Source organism: Gracilinanus agilis, chromosome 4, assembly GCF_016433145.1.
Source record: "Gracilinanus agilis isolate LMUSP501 chromosome 4, AgileGrace, whole genome shotgun sequence".
Taxonomy (NCBI): domain Eukaryota; kingdom Metazoa; phylum Chordata; class Mammalia; order Didelphimorphia; family Didelphidae; genus Gracilinanus; species Gracilinanus agilis.
In genome coordinates, this window is record NC_058133.1 from 414,512,819 (window position 1) to 414,523,648 (window position 10,830).

Sequence of the window (10,830 nt, forward strand, 5' to 3'; positions counted from 1 at the left end):
TCATGTAACTTAGATTCTTTTTTACCTATAAGAAATTAGGAATTAAAAGTTCTACAAAATCTTGTACTAACCGGTGATCCTCTGTACATGGACTGACATGGAAAACAAAGGAAGATGACATATATATTATAAAAAAGCAGCATTAATTGGTCAAAAGAAAAAGAAGCTATGAACTAAATAGAACATTAATTTGAAATGTAGAATTTCGATTTAGATATTTTAAAACATTATTTTCAAATGGAGGTTTAAGCAGAAGTCAATAAAAAAGGGATATTGTTTTCCTTCATAAGAGATTTGAAATAGACCTGATATTCAGGTAGCCCAGTCCTGTAATTTTAAAATACTGTTATTGTTGTTGCTGTTTTTTAAAGGAATTGAGGATTCTAATGGACTGAAAGCTTAATGAGTGAACAATATGATGTGATTATCAAAAATGGCATGACAATCTAAGGCTATATTAAAAGGACCATACATGACTTTCAAAAATGGGCAGGTAATTGTTCCACTTTACTCTGACCCTTTCAGAATTTATCTATGGTATCATCTTCATATTTGGGCATGTGACTTGAAAGATACATTGACAAAATAACATAAGGGATTGCCTGAAGGAATTTAGCATGTTTAATCTAGGAAGAAAAAGACAACTGGACAAACCAACTTTCTTCAAGTATGTGGAAGGTTGTCATGTGGAGGAAGCATTAGACTTGTTTTGTTTGGACCCATGGGTAGAATTCATATGAAGACTTGGAAGTCGCAAAGAGGCTAATTTGGGCTTGATATTAGGAAATTTTCCTTATAATATGAGATGCTCAAAGTGGAAAGGGTTGCCTCCAAAGGAAGTGAGTTCTCCCTTTTTGGAGGTCTTCAAGGAGAAGCTGGATGACCACTTGTCAGGTGTGATGAAGATTCCTTTCATGTATGTGTTGAACTAGATAGCTCCTGAGATCCCTTACAATTCCAATTCTTAACTTACTGTTGATGTCTAAGTCATCCCAACACAAAGCTATTGATTTTATTCATGAAGCTTTCTAAGGCATGAAATTTCTCAATCACTGTTGGTCACATATTTGCATGTTTTCTTAACCTATTAATTAAAAAAGTCTTTCCTTCTATCCACTTAAAATCTCTTCAGTAAAGTCCTCTTCTTTTTCTGGCTCTGGTTTCAAACAATCAAAAAATATTTATTTAACATAAAGACTAATTGCTTAGTAGATGTTATAAACTTTCTCATAAGTATATTATAAATAATAGATAACCATTCCGATAAGGCCTTCACATTTTTATTAACAGGAATTGTTAGCCTTTAGTCTTCTTGACACAAACTTCTTGAGATCCTTAAGGGTAATTTTTACTTGGGCACTTACTGAAGTGTAAGAAATACAACAAACAATAAATAGTCCTTGAATGAATATCAAATCATTGTCTATAACTACTTCAGCCATTCCTCACAGAACCGAACTTTGATCATTTTGATTGCCCTATCAAATCATTCTGTAGTTTCTCACTTGATATCCTTTTTAAAAGACTTCAATAAAATTTCCAATCATTGCAGAAGACAGAGGAATGTTTAAACCTTGTCTTTTTATCTTCCTTATTAATAGTTTTTAGCACCAACTTGTTTTGTCCAATGCCACCCCTTCCTTTATATTCAAGTTACATTAATAATTCATAATCAGCCCATGGTCATTATGATCTTTCCTCAATACATTTGCATCAACTAAGCAAGGATATAGTGTTAAGTTGTATCCTTGCTGTTGAAAAATTGTTTCCTAATATTTAACCCATGACAAGTTTTCCCATTACCACTACTACCTCCCTATTTTAATACTGAAAATTTACACAGTAATTATCTTCCATATGTCAAGGAAGAGAGAGAGAGAGAGAGAGAGAGAGAGAGAGAGAGAGAGAGAGAGAGAGAGAGAGAGCCAGGACTAATTAACCTATGAGCCAAGAGATGAGTAGCGTTAGGGGGATAAGTCAGGAAAAGGTCCACATGGCTTATTGATTTCAGGATATATGTACTATATCTATTCTAACAGGGAACAAGTATTAGAAAGAGTTGAAAATAGGATTTCAGAGATCTAAAAAGGGCCAATTTGAATATGAAGTGGTACCATCCTGTGGGAAGACAAGTATATTGTTATAGACGTTTATTTCAGTATTATGAAAGCCATACGCTCAAAATCCTAAGTCATATTCACTTCACATATCTAATCAATTGTCTAATCTTGTCTTTTCCACAATATCATCTCTTGCTTTATCCTCTTTTCTTTTCTCATATAGTGACTCAAAGTTTAGCATAAAGTCTGGCAAAATGTAGACATTTAAATGCTTATTTATCTAATAGTTGACATTCACTGAATGGTTGACAACATTTATTTTGCTGGAATTTCCAGGTTTTAGAAGAAATACTATTTGAAATTTTGGTTCAATTAAATATAATGGAAAGAGAAAAGTTCCACTAAAACTTATTCTGCTTTTATGAAATATCAAGAATTCTCTAACAATATGCTATTCTCCACCCCCCCCCTTAAATGCCCTTTGAGAAGAGGAATTTAATCCAATATATTTAATTTTGATTCTTCCATCTGATCCACCCTATTTCCAGAAATAGAGAACATAGTGAAGGTGGAATATTTAATGTTAGTAAGAGAGATATAAAAGCCCATTACTTTAGGAAGACCTAAATGAAGTATGAACAGAACACAGAACATTTTATTTATTTTTGGATTTAAAATAAAATGGTTATTTGAGACAGTTAGATGGTATAGTGAAGAGTGCTGAACTTGAAGATATGATGACCCAAGTTCAAATCCTTCCTTAGGCATTTCCTAGTGTATGATTTCTAGTGTGACCCTGAGCAAATCATCTCTCTGACTAGGTGTTTTTTTTTTATCTGCAAAATGAGGATAAGGATAGTACCCGTCTCAAAGGGTGTTGTGAGACTCAGATGATATAATCTATATACAGTATATTGTAAACCTTAAAATGTCATATAAATGTAAGTTATGTTTGAAGGAAAAACAATTTGAACCTATTTTAATATTGTTATAAATATGCTCATATATAGTTCTTTTTGAACAGACAAATAAACAATGGAATGGGGGTTATCATGGAATGAAAAGTATCCACAGAGCTTGCCCCAATAGGGGGCTGAAGAATGTAATGCTTTCATTATTTTGCAGACCATGCGTAACACAAATGTAGGGATTAAGCCACTTTTAGAATCAACTATCAAATAAAACTTAGCAGAGTGAGGACGGGGTCCTAAAGAAGATATAAAGGAGAAAACAAAGCAGTCTTTTACGAGTAAGAGATGCAAAAAAGTCCCCAAAGTATTTTCCCTCCCTACAGTCTAATATTCAGTAAAGCTATTAAAAACAAGAAATGCAAGGAAGCAATTATAAAGAAGACAAAATGTAAACCAGATCGATTTTTTTCTTTGAATTTAGCACAGCTAAGCCACTTTGGGAGATCAGAAGTCAGAAGAAAATGGTGTGAAACTAGTGCCAGCTGAGGCCCCAAATACAGTTCTTCAGATCTGCTGGTAAAATGCAAAAAACCCCCAAAAAACCCTACTTATTCCTCCAGAATTAATAAAGAACTTGACCTACATTTTAATCAAAGAAAAAAATAAAAGATTTCTTCTATTCCTAGGGGTTGCTTTGTGAAAATGTGCCTTGAGAATATTGATTCTGCTGGAAGCAGAGAAAATATTCTTCAAAGGTACAAATAATAGATTTCACAAGTCACTGTATAAGAAAAATCCACATCATTAACAATCTCATATAGTAACTGGTAATGAAATATTAATTCTTAAATCTTCCTAAATAATAATACTTAGTACTATGGAATTTAGAACTAGAAGGGACCTCAAAAATGACATTTTTGCATCCTTTCAGTTTGTAAATAAGGGAACTGAGATTTAATCAAGATGTTAATCAAGATGGCATAGATAAGCTACAATACTTTAAATGTCCAGATTAACACTGCTCTGTTTGCAGTCTAAAGATCCATGGCAGTGGGGCATGAATTGGTGATGTGATTTCAGAATAGATGGACATGGGAGAGCACTGACCAATGTTACAAAAAAGAAAATTGTCTTCTTTCTATGTAGTCTGTGTGTCACATGGAGAAACATGAATCCAAGAAGTGCAAAATCACCTCAGCAGCCACTTAGAGCAATTCATACATGAATGGAATCCCCACTATACTATAGCCAATAAGTGGTATCCCACCTCTGCTTGAAAACCTACAAAAGAGGGAGTCCATCATCTCTCAAGTCATCCTATTTCCAATTTTGGTTTTTTCCAAGTCAGTTTTTCCCCCCTGGTATAAAATCTGTATTGGTCCCTATTCATTCCATCCACTGCTCCTGGTTCTGGTCTTGGGACCAAACAGAACATCTCACTTTCAAATATTTGAAGGCAACTATCACATTCCCTTCCCCACTCCAAACCCTTTATAAATTAAACCTAAGCATGGCCAGCAACTTTAAATAATTATACAAAATATCTTACTAACAGAGATCTAATTACTACCATTGTTAGTAAGCTTCAGACACTTTTAGAATAATGATCAATACAAGTACTTTTAAAATTATTTGACTGGGAGCATATTTTATCAAATTTTAAAAAATCATTGATTGTTGCAGTTAGCTCTAAAATTGGGAAAGACTAAAAGATCAATTGATGAATCAAGGGTAAGGTGCATATTTATCATCATCACCACCATCATGTTGTTATTTGATTCTCATATAGATGCTTCTTGTAGTATTTTTCATTTCTAATCATTTTATATGTCAATTTTTGATACATTGGATTTTTTGCTCCCCAAAGCACATGGAACTTTTCGGTATAAATCAAATTTAAAAAAGCAATAGTTTAAAAAAATTCAAACAAATTTTCCCCCTTTATCTACTTACCCTCCTTCCTTCAAGAAACTTAAGGGCAGTGCCAATATTAGCCACTGAGTGAATTCTTTTCATGTGGCGTCCTTGCTCACAAGGCTGAAAAAGAATACAAATCAAAAGGTCACAGTCTATTATTATTTGTTGCCAAATTCTCTTTCGTGATTATAGAATTCGTTTGAATAAACAGACAAAATGCACAAATACCTATTATACAGAAAAATGAGATCATTGATACATACACACTACAGAAAACATGCCTACAAATATTTTTAAACAAATCAACACCTATATATTATGACACCATAAGGATCAAAACATGCCTGGAATTCAGGCACATAGGCACCCAACTTAGAATCCAGGAAAATTGTTTTCAAATCTTGCCTCTGATACAAATTGTATGAGCCTAACTCAGCCACTGAACCACTCTGATACTCAAATTTCTTCATCTACTAAATAAAGGGGTTTAACTAGGTGAACTTTAAGGTCCCTTCTAGTTCTGAATCTATGATTCTATGATCCTAAAATGTAAAGCTTCTAAAGCCAGGAGACCTGAGTTCAAATCCAGGCTCTGACCCCAGCAAGTCACTTGACTGCTCCAAACTTCATTTTCCCAATTTGTAGCATGGGTATAATAATTTTTCCTCCAGAGCTGTTATGTGAAATGTTTTGGTCTGGGAAATCACAGAGATAGTGAGTTATATATTAGGGCAATTCATTTGTACATCTATTCAAGTGTTAATTTGATTATAATTCTCAAAGGAAGAGGAAGTAAGGAATAGGAATTGAGGTAAGGATGAGAACTAATCATCCAAGGAAGCCAAGAGGTAAATGGATTAGCTTCTCTGAGGCATGGTTTAACTTAGAGGGTGGATCAGCAGCTTTTGCTGAGACAAGATGGAAAATAGCTATGTAAAAATGAGAATATATAATTTTAATAACACATTCCTATTTACAGGAATCATTTATTGACATAGCTTTTAAATATTTACAAAGCACTTTATATATGTTATGTCATTTGATTTTCACAATTCTGTGATGCAGGTGCTACTATTATCACCATTTTGCAGATGAGGAAATTGAGGCTACGAAGTTGTGAGTTGCCCAGGGTGACGGAGCTTGTGCATGTCTAAGTCAGAATTCAAATTCAGGTCTCCCAGACTCCAGATCAAGCATTCTATCCCCAATACCACTTATTCAATTAGCCAATTTATTTAATGAGCCTTCAGAATTTACTTTTGTTCTAACAACTTTGTGAAAAGGGAAAATGGCCAGTTGTATCAAACAGTAATAAGAAACAGGAAAGTGATATGTAATTGAGGTAGGAAGGTTGGTGCATCTAATCAAACATGCCTTGCTATTCTTCATACACTCTATGCCCTGTATCTCTGAGTTTGGCTCAGGCTGGAACTACATTGCTTCCTTACCTATGAACTATCAGAAATCATTGTTTCCTTTAAGGATCAGTTCAAGCCAGATCTTTTACATGAAGCTTTCCTATCACCATCCCAAGAGAACTCTTAGTGCCTTCACTATCAAAATTACCTTGTATTTATTTGCTATTTATTCTACAAATACACAAATTATCTCCCCTGATACATACCCCCTTGAGGACAAGAACTGTATACTATTTGTTAATCTTTGTATTCCCAAGGGAGAGAGGAAGAAAAGGATTTAGCACTTAACATTTCTTCCAGCTCTCTTTCTAAATGTATTCGTCTATTTGCTAAAATGGATTATCAAACCATCCCCAACTTATAAAATATTTGGACTTCTTGAATAACAATGTAAACAATTGATCTTGTGACTTAGTTACCAAGAATACATACATAGATGTAGAACATCATCTCAATGTGGGGAACTCACAATTTTTAAATTCTCTCCACTAGTTCAGAAGACAAGTGAATCAAAAGTGGTCTATAACTTAGTGGTCCTTCTCTTCCCTTAAGGAGTTGGGATCCTATCAAATCAAAGACTCTTAACTTTAACTTGGAGTTAGTGTTTCACTAAATCGTAGCCAGCTTTTAGACAACTATAATAAATTATTTTAACTAAATAAATGTTCTTTTCTGGGACCATGTTAAATGGGTCATTTTCATTATGCATAGATCTGCAATATAACTACATCATCTTTAGAAAAGGAAAGTCAAGAACACAGATCACGCATTAAAATAATCCTCCAACAATTTTTCTAAAGGTGGAATAATTTTAACAACATTCCAAGCAGAGAACTCAGTTTTCCCTTTGAGTATCTTCTCTGTCAGAGAAAATACATATTAAGTACTGTGAGAAGAAGTAACCTCCCCAGGATCCACTCAGACACTGAAGTGATCCACACTTCTAGAAGTGATCTCTCTTTCCTCAGAAGCATTCAATCATTTCCTAGAAATGTAAAGTCACTTGAGGGGAGGAATTTGGGTTTTCTTCTTTCTACTATACCTTCTCCGTCATACTTGTCATGTATTATCGATATCTATATTGTACAAAGCTTATCTCCCTTACCTGAGCATAAGCACTTTAAAGGTAGGGAACATGCCTCAGTCTTTTTTGTATCCCCTTCAATACAGTACATTACAGGCATTAAATATTTTTGAATGAATGGTTAGTGGCCAGAGACTCTCCTAGCTCTAACATTTCACTGAGCTTTTTTTAAAGATTTTCAATAAAAAGAAATGGTGAACAACACAACAAAAAATCCCACTGATCCTTAATTCCTTAGATGTACCCATTATCCATTCTTTCAATAGTGGAAAGGGGGGGGGGAAGAAAGCATCTAGGAAGATATGATTCATTTTTATGTGGAAAAGCATAACTGCATAGGCAGTGAGGTGGCATGGTGAATAGAGTACCAGGCCTAGAGTCAGGAATCCTGGTCTCAGACATTGACTAGCTACATGATCTTGGGCAAGTCACTTAATCGTGTTTGCTTCAGTTTCCTCCTTTGTAAAATAAGCTAAAGAAGGAAATGGTAAACCATTCAGTGTCTTTGCCAAGAAAAACTTGAATGTAGTCATGAAGAGTCAGACATGATTGAAAATACTGAACGACAGCAACAAAATCTCACAGCTTCTTTTTTACTTTCCAAATACTTCAGAATAAGAAGCTGTTCAATATTTGATTTTTATTCATATTGCTCTGATTATATGTAATTTTTTGGTGAGCAAGCATTTCTGTTGTACTGTTAGGACAATTAGCCTTGGAATCAGGAAGATGCAGGCTCAAGTGTTGTCTCTGACACATACCTGACTATAAGACCTTTTGTAAGTCACAACTTCTGGGTCAGTGCCTCAAGCAACTCTTTTCTATGTCTAAGACAGAGTTTTAAAGCAAGTGCTATTCTTAACTAATAAAGGGAATTTTCTCACTAGGAGATCGCTATGCCAATGAAATCACAATTTCAGTCCAAACAAATTAATGAAAATTAATAACCTTCCTTAGTAATCCAGAGATCGAAAAATCAAACCTACTTAATTCTATATTCATTTACAAGTGAGAACAGATAATTACCATTCTAGTGGACGAAAAAAGGGCTTTCTGGACCACTAAAAAGAAAATCCAGTTCGGTTTTCTTAAACACTGAGAATATCTAATATTAAAATAATAAAAAATAGAAATTGCTTTCAAAAGTTGTAGATAAATCCACAGATGACAAATCTATAATGAGTTATTAAAACAAACTAGAATTTTGGAAAGTGTAACCTATTGCATCACAATTGAGGTCAAGGACAATTAATATATCCCTTGGTGCTTTGGTTAGATACAAAACACTGGACTGGACAGACAATGGGGCTGACCCAGTGTAGCAATTCTTATGTTCTCATGTTCCTAAAATAGCTCTACCCAGCAGATAATTATGTAACACTTGAAAACATATAATTTCAAATTCACATAGAAAATTTAATGTTTCTAAGCAAAATGTCCTCCCCCACAAATGTTTTTTGGAAGTGGGGGAAAGGGACATAGAAAAGATATCTCAGACAACACATTTTGTTCAGAGGTCAGCAGAGAGAGAAAAGGCAAAACCCCTCATCAGCTCATTTACCTCCTCCAGGAGTAACATCTCCCTTTGGGCTTTAAACCTTACAATTAATTGTAAAAATTCACATGAAAAGATGAAACCATAAAATGAACACAAACAAGAAAAGTTAAAGTTGCATTGTGAAGTTTTATTTAAAATATTTTAATAATTGCAATTTGGATAAGCCAGACTCCTGAAATGCACAAAGAAAATGATATATTTTATGATGTGTTGTAAACAGTATTGGATTGAAAATTGGAGGCAGGTTCTGCTTCACACTGAGGTACTAATTAAAAGAGTGACCTTGTTAGGACACTTAAAAATTCATCTATAAATTGAGGAAATTGGAGGAAGGTGATTTGTAAGGTCCTCTCCAACTCTAAAAGTCTATTATTCTAACAAAAAATGCCTTAAGTAGAAGAATGATTGATTTTCCTGGAAGGCAAGATTCTAGTTCAGGCAAGGTTTGTTTCTTATTTATTTATTTATTTGTTTGTTTGTTTGTTTGTTTGTTTGTTTGTTTGCTTGCTTTTAAATTGTACTGTTTGAGCAAAATAATATCATGCTACATGTCTGGCAAATTTTAAGTTCAGTTCCTATTGGACTCAATCTGGAACTGAAAAAAATTAAATATTGAGAATGGAGAATATGGATTATAATAAAGTTTCTATTTTTGAATTGATATTATATACTTATCAAAATTGTGGGATCAAAAATAATGGACTTAAAGAAGGAAAAGACTTTAGAAATTATCCAATCCAATACACTCATTCTACAAATGTAGAAACTGAGGTCCAGAAAGAGGATTGCCCAGTGACATAGTAAGTGACAGCACCAGGATTCAAAGGAAGGTCTCCAACTCCAAAAATAATTATTTTTTATTCTGCCACTCTAAGTAATCAAACTAACCAGGTAAGTATCATTTCTCCTAATAATTTTATCTATTTATAAAACACTTTTATAAAAATTATTTTCCAAAGTAGTAGCATTAGAAGTAATAATAATAATTCCACTTTACATTTTATAAAACCCATGTATAATAAACAGTTAGCATTTGTATAGCATTTTAAGGTTAGAAAAGTATAGCATATTTGTTATTTTATTTGATCCTCACAAAAAACCCTGGGAAGTAGATAATAGTATACCAATTTTATAGCTGAGGAAAGTGAGGCTAAGAAAAATGTAGACTTGCCCCAGGGTAACAACTAGGAAATGTCTGAAGTAGGATTTTAATTCACGTATTCCTGCTCACTTTGCACTGTACTACCCAGCTGAGTTTATGTTTTCATATGTATGTGTGCATATATATATATGCAAAAATCTAACTTTAAGAAATAAATTTTATAGGTAATTATGGTTATATAACTATAACTAGATAAGCAGGAGTAAGATCAGACAGAGAACTCTCAATCTGGAACTTAGTTTCTACCATTCTGAATACCACTTTAAGGATGATCAAATCAGCCTTTTTGTAAAAGTAATAATAACATTATTTACATAGGATTTGTAAACATAAATTATCTACTACTCTATTGCACCAAAATCAATAAACCTAAGCAAACAAAAAACTATTTTTTCATTATTTACAATATGCTCCAAAGTAGGCATTTTAATGCCTTTATTGTGAGTACACAGCGTTGGCTCTGTGGTTCCCATAAGACAAATATTTTTGAATAAGCTCTTCTTTCATCCGTAGTGACTGCTGCTGCTGCTAGTAAACACAAACATGAAAAAAATACTGTATTGACAGAAAGAGAAGAGGCAAGAAGAGGAGAGGAGAGGAGAGGAGAGGAGAGGAGAGGAGAGGAGAGGAGAGGAGAGGAGAAGTGGAAGGGGAAGGGGAAGGGGGAGAGAGAGAGAGAGAGAGAGAGAGAGAGAGAGAGAGAGAGAGAGAGAGAGAGAG

At 33.9% G+C, this 10,830-nt stretch overlaps 1 protein-coding gene across 1 annotated transcript in view; it reads right to left on the bottom strand.

Moving 5' to 3' along the window:
• Window positions 1-10,830, bottom strand: part of LOC123246643 (nesprin-1-like) — a 144,159-nt gene that overhangs the window by 91,382 nt on the left and 41,947 nt on the right. The window contains exons 5-6 of the mRNA XM_044675467.1: window positions 4,925-5,008; window positions 72-92 (exon numbers count right to left, since the gene is read on the bottom strand). Coding sequence (XP_044531402.1) covers window positions 72-92; window positions 4,925-5,008 — 105 coding nt within the window. The remainder of the gene's footprint in view (window positions 1-71; window positions 93-4,924; window positions 5,009-10,830) is intronic.